Consider the following 13,025-nt stretch of genomic DNA (forward strand, 5'->3'; position numbering starts at 1 on the left):
CAACCCCGGTAAATGCTACAGCTTCTCTTCTATGAGCATCTCATGTGGGTGTGCTCCACATTTCACGAGAACAATGCACTTTTAAGCATGCATACACCAAAGTTATAGAAGTACAACTTTCCACCACTGTGGTTAACACAGTAGCTGCTTACAGTGACACAAATACAGCTTTAATAATCATCATGCACTCGCACAATGCGACCATTTGAAATATTAACTCACACACTCTCAAAAAAAGGTCAAAAATCTTATCATTTTGTATTTATTTTCTTATGTATTTTTACTTTTTTAACCTTTCACCTTTCTACTTAAGTTATAGGTCTTTAATTCTATCTTGTAGTTTTAAATTTTTAGTTATTTAACTCCAGTGTTTTCCTCAGGGGGGTCCTCCACACTGGGGGCTGTATGTGGTCTGCTGCTGGGGGTGCTGTCCATGGGTCCCTTTGGTCCGGCTGGTTGGGGGGGCTCCCCACCTCGGTGTGGGGGTCCCCCTGTCTGTCGGGGTCAGGGGGTCTGTGGGTCTGGGTGCCAGCGCCCCCAGTGGTCATGGCCTGCGACTCCTCCCAGTGTGGACGACCCCAGTTGGAGGCGTTTTCCACAATCGTCAGTCCCATGCCATGTCTCCTACTGTCAGTGGTGGGAGTGTGTGTCTGGGGGCGTGTGTGTGTGTGTGTGTGTGTGTGTGTAGGTGTGTGTGTGTGTGTGTGTGTGTGTGTGTGTGTGTGTGTGTGTGTGTGTGTGTGTGTGTATGTGTGTGTGCTTCTGCAGTTGTGTGCATATATGTATATATGGAGGGAGGGAGGGACGGGTTTTCTTGTTTTTAATGTTTTTAATGTTGTAAAGCACTTTGCGTTGCATTTTTAACTGTATGAAAAGTGCTCTATAAATAAAGTTTGATTTGATTTGATTTGATTTGATTTGATTTGATTTGATTTGAAAAATACGACCATTTTGATCTCAGTCTGGAGCCCTGATATTGGATGTAAATGAGATGTTTTGCAATTTTTTTGTTGATACAGCTGATTTGCATGTTTTCACACCAGAGCTAGTTGTAATGCGTTGTGCTCCTTTTGAAGTCCTCCAGCTGTAATTTGTCAGTTCAGAGTTTATGCGTTTGTAGTTGTGAAGGAAAACCTGAGGGAAGTGTATGTGTGTTCTTTCTAGTTGCATCATTTAAAAATCCAAGTAACACTTGCTGGTTTCTGCAATCCAGCTTTACAGCATTTCAACTGTGACATCTTGAAGTCAGGAAGGTGTGTCTGAGTCCCAGGCAGTGCTCTATTTGTATAATTTTGACACACATATTAGTGTTTTTCATACATAAAAGATCATAGTTTAATTTACTCAAGCATAAAAGACTTTCTTGTTTGTCTAATGGTAAAAAGAAAACAGGAAAATGCAAAGATTCCTGTCATATAACATGGCATGCTTCTACTCTGAATTTAAGATTAGAAAGACAGCATTTCTCAGGGAGACCTGAGTTGGTCTCTGAGGGAATATTTTTCTGAGATAGTTTCGAAACACTAAGAAATTGCACAATTTTTACCAACACTGTAAAGCAGTTGTAAGTCCGATGCCAGATTTATGTTGGAATGTATTTTGTTGATCTGTAAAGAATTACAGGACAGTGGAATAGAAAACAACAAGTAGAAAGTTAAGAAATAACACTTACACTTACACGATCATTATTATAGTAACACCTGTTTAAATACATTTGTTGATTAACTTTGTTTCTACCCAATGTACAGAACTAGTTTGTTTTTATGTCTCTTACATGCATATTCCTCTCAAAATATACTTATTATATTATTATTATTATTATTATTATTATTATTATTATTATTATTATTATTATTATTATTATTATTATTATTATTATTATTATTATTATTACTATTATTATTATTATTATTATTATTAATAATCAAAAAATACTTTTTATAGCTTTTTAAAAACCTGATACATGATTGAAACTGAATTCTCCAAGTTTTAATGCCTTTAATTTACTAAACAGTGTGTTAGTTGTTTTTTAAAGTATATTCCTTAGATTTTCTACAAAATACTATGTTTGAACCTGTTGCATTGCTTATTTTCTGCACGTATGTAGATCATAATTTTTGACTCGCAGTGCTCAGATCCCAATTCATAAACCTACAAATAAATAGTATACATGTGTTTTCATGAAATTCTAATTGACTCCAACTGTTAAATGCTCAGCAATGAAAAAGAGAGAAAAAAAATCTGTGGGGAATCAGATTCATGGAAATTAGTTCATTTACTGATTTAATCATGCAGCATAGATCAAATTGTGAAATACAGGCAACCTAATGAATTGCTTTTAAGTCAAACTTTGTACATTTTAAAGCACACTTCTTTGATTTTTATTCTAGTTTTATAATTGGTTGGAATGACGCCATTGATGGCGGCCTGATTTACCGCATAAACAGCAAATATTTTGTCCGTAATCTGTTATATATGTGCAAAATATTGCTGAAAAAGGAGCTTTTCACTAAGAATTAATGCTGTTTTGTTTATAAAAAAAAGTGCAGGTAGATGATAAATCCACTGATTTATTGCTGAACTCTTCTCTCTCTTCCTCTCTTGAAGTTCGCAGATGAAAGGTAAATACACTTGATTCTCAGCTGAGGAGCACATTATGTAAAATGTTGACATAGCTGCATGTCCTTCCTTTTCTCTGTTAGTGCAATTGTCATAATAAGTAACCGCATTTACAACATGTATCCTGAATGTTTACATGTGCGATGTGGATGTGACTCAACCAAACTTAGTTGTAAAGGTTTTTTTTTTTTTTTTTTTAATGTTTGACATCGTCTCTACAGTGACCGTAAAATTATCATTGTGTGGTGAATGTTTTACAAAATCCTGAGTCACGAAGATTACATGAAACATACACAGCATTTTGGAATATTTCTTCCAGTGTATACAAGTAATGGTTTAGTCTGTACCAATCTGCAAACCATATTTCCACAACTATGGGTTTATTTTGCTGCTTTGTTGCATATTTGTTATGTAAAAGCCTGTTTTTAGTTTCAGTCTTTCAGTATTGAAGGTAAAAAAAAAAAAAGAGTAATTACTTGCAAAGTAATCTCCAAAACACCTCAGATTTACTTTTACTTGTTTACATAAGAGTATATTTAAATCGATTGTGTAAGAGAAAATACAAAGAAGCTTGTTTTTAGCATTCATTGTCTATTTCTTCACAGATTGCTGTTCTTTCTGTTAAATTTCACTCACTTCTACATTTTTTGTGGTTCATTTACAGAAACCGTACGCCTGTCAGATTCTGGGATGCACCAAGCGATACACTGATCCCAGTTCGTTAAGAAAACATGTCAAAGCTCACTCAGCCAAAGGCCTTCTGGACAGAGAGATCAAGGTACAAGCAGCAGCTAGATTCTCACATATCGAACAATAAACCATCCTTGTGTCTGTAACCCTTTGATGCGTAGACCACATCAGGAGATACCCATTTTCCATTGGATTTGGGCCACTTTTGACCCAGGTTATACATCAAAGGGTTAGAACACCATAAGATGTGGTTGAACCAAGTTGTAGAGAGATTAGAAGACATTATTCTAAATAAAAACATAGCAGATGCATTTTAAAATCAGTTTAAGGCTGCTTTTCAAGATTGTTTTGCAATACTTTTTCAAATGTTGCAATTACATTTAACTGAAAACAGTGGCATTTATATTACTTTCTAACTTAATATGAAATTGTGTGCTACAAGTTGAAGCAATTCATTTAAGTTGGTCCAACATTTCTCTTTTTTTTAGTGTATTTGCCCTCCAAAAACTATCACGATGTGAGCAGTAATTTCACCAGATATTTTCAGACCACTTCTGAATTGATAGATTTAGAGAGAAGCATCATCAGCATAATAGCTGACTTTCCATCCTGCATTTTAGAACTAAAACTCTCCAGAGATGTTTAGTGCTTTGAAGAAATAGTGAAATTTTTAAGAGGGCTACCCAAGCACACAGAGAACTAGAATTATATACTAAAGGTATTTAAATTTTAATATAAACAATTTATATAGTAAAACAAAGGAGAACCTTTCTTATTTTTCTCATAAAAATAAACTCACAGTCTCATGAAACTTGTTGAATAAATGTAACTCCATGAGCAACATACGAAGAGTACAAAAAACAGTTAATTTTGAGTTTCTTGAAGAGGAATTTGTCAGGTTTTTCCATGAGAGCCTGAGAAGAAAATCAACGGTAATGATAAAGAAAGTGTAAAGCAAATTTGTCTCCTGGTCTGTTGCATTTTGATTTTGTTTTCCATCTCGATCCTGATCAAATGTAACATCCAGTTCACATCGAAGTTAGACGTCTGTGCAGTTTGTTCCTTTTTAACCTCAAGGCTCAGAAAGGTTTATTTAACAGTGAACTGGTATTTTATATGGTTTTCAAATAGAGAAGCGGTCAGTGGTCATTCTGCAGGTCTTGTTTCTGAGCAGAGATGGAGAGCAGCAGCAGCATGTTTGTGATTCGGTAGGATGAAATACAACAAAACAAAGTATTACACTCCCTGGAAGTCAGAATACGGGGTCTATTGTTCTGCCTTATCTGGGCCTAGTTTGTTTTCTATGGACCATGAGTGACACTGAGGCTTTGTGTGTATTCCCATGCCTTGTTTGCTTTAAACAGAACCACGTGTGCTTGTAAGTTGTGACACGGCCGACTCGCCCCAAGCTGCAGTAAACCCTGTGGTGCTCAATAGGACTTTGAAATATTAAACACGCACTTCATAAACTCCTCATGGTTAGGCATTTCTTCGAGCTGATGTGTCATAGCCATTGAAGTCGCTGTCTTCATAAACACTGGTTTAGGCGAATGTTTCTCGCTGATTATCTGTAGCTCTTTTTGTGGTTCCTGGGTGTCCTTCACGAGCTTCTTCTGGAGTCCTGGAGCTGTGCATGAATTGTTTTTGAAAGTCCTGGGGGATGCTCTGTTAACACCGGATAATAAAGTAAATTGTCTTGACTTAACTTTGTTAGAAGGTTTTTTTCGAATGAGATCGCCTAACAGGATTTCTGGATTTTGTACCTCAAGAAGATGAATCGCAAATGAGATGCAGACATCCGGATCTTTTAGAAATGAACAGCAGAAAAATGGCCTGCAGAAAAACTCACTGTGTTTTCAATTGATCTACTGTATGTAATCAAAAGAGAAGTCAATCCTTTCAAAATTAGGCTCCATGGGAGTAGCATTGCCCAACAGCATAGAACAGTTAAATAACAACTAAGCTGCAGCTTTGACATAATTACTCTCATTCCTTCATGAACAATAGCTATACCGTTTATCAGCTGTATCCATATGAACATCTGCATTTCGTCTTATTGGCAGGTTCAGGCCTCTACGCTGCTGGAATCTGACATTTTGAGTGATTGTCTGGCGAGGCAGCATCTCCACAGCTCAGCCTCCTCGCACCAAGAAAACAGCTCACCTTTGCCAGCCTTAGATGACTACACAGGTATGTGCAATGAAACAGTAGCAGAAAGTTTGCCACCAACACCTCTCTGGAAACAGCTAAAAACAAAGAAAAGGTGCTCCTTTTTCCTCTCCCTCCTTGCTCATTCCTGCGATGATAGCTCATCATGCCAGTGTTTACCTTGTCCAATTACCGGGCACTGACTGTGGGCAAGTTGGCCCTCAGCCCGCCCATCCTTCGGCTTCTCCAAACCAGTTTTCCAGCCAAGCTCTTTTTCTTTCCCTTTCAATGGCTGAACCGGGATCAAGAAGCTGTCAGGTACACTGAGGCCCAGTTGGCAACGGAGAGCAGAGAGCGTCCAGGAGAGCTGTCCATGTCTATTACTTCAGACTACTTGCAGTTTTACCCAGAAGACTTTAAGGAGAAAGCCTCAAACAGCACACTAAGAGCTATATTTATTCAGGGTGAAACAAGCATCTCAGTGTTTAATTTTGAAAATATCCCAAGAGGACTTTTTCCTTATCAGAAATGGTAGAGCCTTAACTACTTTCTGTTATGTAGCTGCATTATGATATGTATGCTGGATTTATGGTGACATATGCTATTATCATCAGCTGTGCTGGGCTCAGAGTGTCCAAAGCCAAACTGATGGCATGTTTGTACATGGGTTGCAGCTTTAAATGAACTACACAGAAACACTGTTTTTGTATTAAACACTCTGCAGACTTCAAAAGAGACTATGAAAAGTTTGACGCTTGCTGCTTTTTCAGTCAAGACACCTTTATTTACACAGCACATTCAAAACAACAGATGACCAAAAGTGCTTTCCTGTAAAGATGAAAATTAAATATTAGAAATTTACATAACTAAATAAAGGAAAAAGATTGAGTTTTTATCTCAGGCTAATCTAAACATAAGGTCAAGACCATATCATTTTATAGAGGAACACAGCGGTTGAATTTGAACGAGAACTTGGTTACAATGAACAATTTTAGAAATAAAAGTATTAATTCCTCACATCTTTCTTATATTATTTCCTACTTCTCCTCAGTTCAATTGTATGTTCACTGTATCTAAAATACTCAAATTTCCTACAAAATGTGCTAAAATATTGCTAACTATAACTTCTGTTTCTTGCTAGTGCAGTTAGCCTCTTAGACACTAGTTTTGTCAAAAGCCTTAATACTTGATTTGTGTTTGCGCTAAAACAATTACTTGCTCAACAGAAAATTATATTGTAATAATCTGCAATATTTTCTTTCTCAATAAAAAGTTCAGTTTCTTAAGTTTTATGGTTTGCTGTTTTTTAAAAAATGTACATTGAGTTTTGAATTTCCCCAAGGGGATGAATATCTTTTGTAATTGTTGTTCAGAAAAAGACAGTTTTAACTGTATTATTAGATTTTATAGTCAAAATGATACATTAGTTACTAAATCCAATGCATTTGTCAAAGCTTGCCCCATTGTAATTGTAACTATTCTAAACTGATTGTACTAGCTACAAAATTTAGCAGTGTACTTAACCATATTTTGTCATTTCTGGTAAAAAAACAAAAAAACAAAAAAGCATTAGTGTTTGGAAGACACTGAGCATGAGGACAGTTAGTGAGTGTGTTGCAGTAGCAGTTTTTGAAGTTGAAGGAGTGAAGGAGGACAGTCAGTGAGGAAATGAAATGTGTTCCAGTAACACATCCTATGGTGTCTGTTGAAAATTTTATAGTTTTTCAAAGCTGGATTGATATTTTTCAATTTTAACCGTTGCTAATCACAGCTAACTTTGCTAGCAACAGTGTGTAGTTGGCATGGAAGTGAAATATGTTGCATTTTCCAAAGTTTCTGTGCATATGAATACTTTTTAAAACTTTTGCTCCATTGTAACCATTGCTAAGCTTAAGCTAACTTTTGCAACACCTAACTCCATGAAGTCGCACATTTTTTAGGGACTACCTGCAAGCCTACATATGGTAAAATCACTAACACCACATGTGGCTGTCTTTCAGGTGTGTACTCAAACAGCAGTAGCGCCCACAACAGGGGGAATTCAGAGTTTCTGCCTCCATCAGCAGACAGCTGCTCCAGGTGTCCAGGCCTGGAGGGAAATTTTGATGCCAACAGTCCAATATCTTTGTTAACAAAACCAGGGAGCATGACGGATGGGTGAGTGTAAGAACAGAACAAGTTGAAGTTAAATATGTTGCGTCCCAAAAGACATATTTATTAATTCATGCAGGGAAAATTAACAGGAAGCAATCACCTCTGGACACTGACCAGATTTTATAACTGGCTGATAAATGTTAACTGCTTTGCTCATGGGCAACAACAACAACAGTAATTAAACTACAGGGAGGTTTTATGTTAGTCTTTCCCGTCTCAAATTTCTGTCCAAGGGTTTTGCCATGTCGCACCATTATGAATATGTTCTTTTCATAAAAAACAATAAATGTCATTAAATATTTTTCTAATTTCTTCCATGTCACGTGTTTCAATACGAGGTTGTTTTTATCCTTTGGGAAGCAGCGCGCTTAAATGATATTTAATGATGAGCCCAGAGGTAAACTTAAAATGGTCAGTTCATCCAAATCAAAAAAATGAAGAGAAAAACATTTTCTCCCACTTACCCCAAGTGGTGTCTGGCAAGGTTTGGAGTTATTTGCTGCTGGGATTTCTGCTGCCAACCCAATACAATGGAGCTGAATGGGATTTCATTTGGCAGTTTATATTAAAAGCTATTTTCTACTAAAGATAAAAATGGTGAAAACTAACTGACCAGAGTATCACAGTATCTGTTCTTACAAAGTGGTTCATTTTCCAGGATTCTTCCCAAAAACTTTTAAATGTCTGAAACTTATATGATTAAACAAATCTGGCATGTTTTCAAGTATTTTAGGTTGCTCAACACTTCTGGGTAGTCCCGTCCTGTGATATGTCAAACACTGAAATCATTTTTCAACCTCAAATACGTGGACACCATGAAAAGCCCTTTTTTGATATGACTCTAAAAATTTTACAGTCACTTTGATTTACTTTCTCTTATGTCTGGAAAACACAGGCCCAGAAACGGGCGGTGTGATATGAGCTTATGAATTCTTGAATAAACCAAAGACATTATCACCAGAGATGGAGTTGTGGCTTTGTGGCCTGGACTGATTGGGTAGGTGGAGGCCACAGAATTTATGTGTACTGTAAACTGAGACAAATTTTGTCTAGCCCTGTATAAAAGTAAAAGTGAGACTAAAAAGATACAGCTGAAAGCCTCCAGGGCTGCAGTTTCTGGACAATATCGTCTCAAATTATTGGTCATTGAAGGTTTGCCCATTAACTAACTTTTGTTGGCACAACAGCAACAACAAAGGCAGTCTGTGCAATTAAAGAGTGTTGATAAGGGCCAAAATAACATTTTTGTGGTTTAATAAATGATATAAAATCTTCACATACAGTATATAGCACATTGTTTCACATGAAATTGTCAAGTGTTTCTCCAGTTTTTTTCAAATGGGCTTTTGGTCTTTGGCTGAGGTGGTTGGATTTTTTCTTTTCTGGGCACAAATTCAAAGTTAAATGTTTATTATTCACCTTGGAAATATCTCAGAAATGGGCACTGCCGTCTTGTGCTGGTGATGTCATTTGCAACCAGAATCTGAAAAGGTGATGAGGTGACACGGAAGTGCTGCCTGAAATCTTAATCCTGATGTCAAAATAACTGTACAGCAAATGTCCACAACAGTTAAGAATACATTGGTTTCTTAAGGGTTGTGGACTCAGCATCGCTCTGTTAAAAATGATAAACTGTAACATTCAGAAGCAGCAGAAACTGTGAAAACAATGGCAAATATCTTCAATGACGGGGATATTTTTAGCTGATTTAATTGCTGTAAAGTTAGTATAATTTTACAGTCATTCGTGGTAAAGAAAACACAGATTTTTGATGTGGACTATTTTTTTTAATTTGTTTTCTGTTTCCTTTACAGGCAATATGTAAATTAATGTGATTTTACTTGATATTTGATCAAAACTGAAATTCTTAATATACATAATTTTTCTCTCAAATAACACCAAATATCTACAACATAAGACTTTTTGCTGATTTTAACACAGTAAAAATGTTGTTAAAGAATATATATTTGTAAAAATGCAGATGTTTTTCAAGTGGAGTTGGGCTGCTTTTTTTGTGTGGTTGTTTTTTTAACAGTTAACATGTAAATGAATACTTTTTTTCTGTGATTTTGTAGTTATCCTCTGGAATGTAACAAAAACAGGCAAAGTCTGTAAAAAACATGATGCTTTTTTCCCTGGTCTAATAACTAGTTCAATAATTGAACTGTTACTGATATTATTATGTCTTGTGCCAAGAAATGCATCTTATGGGAGAAGTAAACACATTTTGAATGAGATTTTTTTGAGGCAGCACCTAAGCTAGCTTAATTTACATTTCAAGCCATTGTTATTGCTGCTTGTTTGCAACAGATGTCACCAGCACAAGATGGCATTGCCCATTTTTTTGGTGATAGTTTGACTTCACTTTTGCACTGTGTGAGGAAGTGGTAACTCGGTGTTCATCTTTATATACTGTCTGAAGAATCTGATTTTCTTGTCCATGCATCAAATAGCCACAGAAGTGGTGTTGAGATGAGTTTTTCCTCTCCAGTCTTTTTGCAATATTAGTAATAAAACTGCACACTATTGCAGATTAGTAAATGTGTGCAGACCTTGAAATTCAGGTCTGTGCATTTGGTGGACATCCATGAAAAAATAATATGCAATAAACACCCAGCTTCCACCACCTGTAGCAATATTTCACTTGGATTTCTTCACGTTTAGGTGTAAAATCGTTATAAAGTTCACCAAACAAAGCAGCATTTTAGTAAATCTTATGTTTGGGTGTCTGTGTGCGTTTTCTGGATGTGTAACTGTGCTCGCTTTGAAAGCAGCATCTCTCAGCCAGAGCTTCCATGAAGCAATGCACAATCTGTCCATTGACGTCTCTTTATAGCGGCGGAAGATGTCATTGAATCCCGCTGGAGCCCGCAGTACACGACGACCTGCCAAAGCCAATACCAGACAAGCACTTGTTTTTCCCCCAAATGACTTAGCGAGACGTTAAACACGTGAAAGTAAATTATCTTTGCTTCGCGGCACAGCCGGCATCACGCTCTGACCTCATCGGCAGGCGAGTGTTTACTCTGGCTGGGACAAGCCATTTCAACTTCTTTTAATACCTGAGGGATTCAGAGGCTCCGCAGTGAGGCTCGTCCGTTAGCGAGTATTTGTGATGTGCAGTGTTTGTACATTTTGTGGTCGGCAGGGGGAGGCTGGACGGAGCTGGGTTGGCTCTTTGGAGCGGCTTGTCCATCAGATACAGACCCACTAACCAGGATGGGCTCTCACACAGAAACACTATTATACAATTTGAAGGATGGAGAAGTAATGAAGTTTACTTTATAGAGGCTCCGAGTGACATCGGACCCAAATAGCCGGTTTAACTGAAATGTTTGACATGTCTGCACATTTTTCTATTTACTGCAGCTCCGACGTGAAATGAGCTGCTTTCTCTAAGTACCTCATTGGTAGCGCTTAGATCAAATTAAATCTCCATCTATAATACACACATTTATCGTAATCCCCCGTGATCCAGTAAATCCATATCACAGAAATACTTCAGCATCTTTTCCTCCAGCAGAATTGAAAACAGATCAGTTCTGCGAGCACAAGTTGGCGCAATGTGCATATATGATCTGGATTCCTTTCATTCCAGATAAATAGTAAGCGGAGCAGCTGGCTGTAGTTAGTTAGCATTAAACAAACTAGAATATGATCACAGAAATGGTTTCCTGAGGTTGTGCTGACAGCCGTTTCCCTCAGGCGTGGGCGCCATGCGACGCTGTGCATCTGAGCGGCTTGGGCCCAGCACGACTCAGACATCCCAGCTATGTTGTTGCAGCGCTACAAGAATGTAAGCCGTGGAGCAGCCGCCGTTGTTTATAGCCAGTCTCAGCATTGATGGTTAAAGGGGCCACTGAGGAGGGAACTCAGAGACGTGTTGAAGTCTTGGAGCTCGCAGTCATTCATAGCACTATATCAAAGCGCACGTTGTTTACATAATCCTATGCAAAGCCTGGTCTTTATTACCTCGGGAAGCCACGGCCATCTGTAAGTTATATCAGTTGGGGTTTCAAAAAGTCCTTCTGATTAATTTAGGCTTTTATTGTGTTTCTCCACTGAAAGCAGAGACTGTTAAATTAAATATAATAGCATTTGACATGGGAAATGGGTAATAAAGAGACCAGTGGATGATAAATGATAGATATATAAAGGAATCTCCAAACAATTCCTTTTTTATAGCCGGTCAGATGCGAATATAGACGGCTCTCGGGCCTGCAGCCATCGGGTATCTCTGACAAGGCCTGGCTTGTTTGTGAAGCTCACTAAAAGCCCTCCAACAGAAAAACCCAAGGCCACTCGGCTTTCTGGGGACCAATATGGTACAGTACATCATCCAGGAGAGCTCTCAGGTCACATGAAACGCTGAGAGCGAACGCTTTGAAGGAGGAAACAGGGAGGGCGCTCAAATACCAAATTGGGGGTTTTCAGCTGCAATAACTCCTCGGAGAGAGATTCGGATGCCTTTCTTTCTTTCTTTCTTGGCTCCACTGACTCATTTTTTTCCATGTTGAGTCAGAGCGCTTGTGCACAGTCAGCACATTCTTGCAGAGTAGCGACGGATACAGAAAACCCGCCTATAATACGCCCCGAGATGGAAACGCTTCCATATATAAACTGTACTGTTTGTAGAGGAATTTGCATGTTTGTGCATTGGACCGATGCCGCCACACTGCCAGCTGCTACACAAACAACGTAAAAGATACAAAATTTATTTCTATTTCTCTAATTATTGAAAACAACTATTAAAGAAATTGCCTCAACTCCAAGAGTCTGAGAGTTATGACATCAACATTGTTTTGGCATAATAATAATATTTTCTGGCCTGAAAATCTTGCGGTTAAGTTAGCAACGCCCAAGAAACACTGATGTACATCTGCGTGTGACAACAGTTTGACAGCACTGAAGTTCCAGCTAAAAAAGCATTATTATAAAAACATGACTGGGTTGAAGTCAGACGCATACAGTTTTTTTTAATGTTCTTTCATCCGCCTTTAAAAAAGTGTTCCTTTGAAAGTTCAACTACTAAATCTATCATCATTAACGTGTTTTTATTTGCACATATTAGTAAATAAAAAAAATAAATGTGAGGTTACAGCCAGTAGAATGTTAGCTTAGCTTAGCATTAAAGATAGTAACAGGAGAAAACAGCTTCTGTTCAAACAAAATCTACCTATCAGCATATCCAAAGTTCAGTTATTGACAATTTTCTTACTTTACTAATAAGGTGTTCAGAAACAAAGTTTTTATTGATTAAGTTACCAAACAGCAAGAAAATCAAACTGAAATAATTAGTTGATTATTAGCAAATTAATTCAAAACTATTATTTTTTATTTAAAAACAAACAACAGCAGCTCCTTGAATATGCAGTTTTCCCCTTTAACTGTTCTAAGTATCTTAGTTTATTTGT

At 37.4% G+C, this 13,025-nt stretch overlaps 1 protein-coding gene across 1 annotated transcript in view; it reads left to right on the forward strand.

Moving 5' to 3' along the window:
* LOC111573211 (zinc finger protein GLIS1-like) overlaps positions 1-13,025 on the forward strand; it is a 110,065-nt gene that overhangs the window by 83,019 nt on the left and 14,021 nt on the right. The window contains exons 4-6 of the mRNA XM_023277246.3: positions 3,284-3,397; positions 5,373-5,499; positions 7,458-7,614. Of these exons, the coding sequence (XP_023133014.2) occupies positions 3,284-3,397; positions 5,373-5,499; positions 7,458-7,614 (398 nt within the window). The remainder of the gene's footprint in view (positions 1-3,283; positions 3,398-5,372; positions 5,500-7,457; positions 7,615-13,025) is intronic.

The sequence above is a fragment of the Amphiprion ocellaris genome, chromosome 10 (assembly GCF_022539595.1).
Source record: "Amphiprion ocellaris isolate individual 3 ecotype Okinawa chromosome 10, ASM2253959v1, whole genome shotgun sequence".
In the NCBI taxonomy this organism is placed as follows: Eukaryota; Metazoa; Chordata; class Actinopteri; family Pomacentridae; genus Amphiprion; species Amphiprion ocellaris.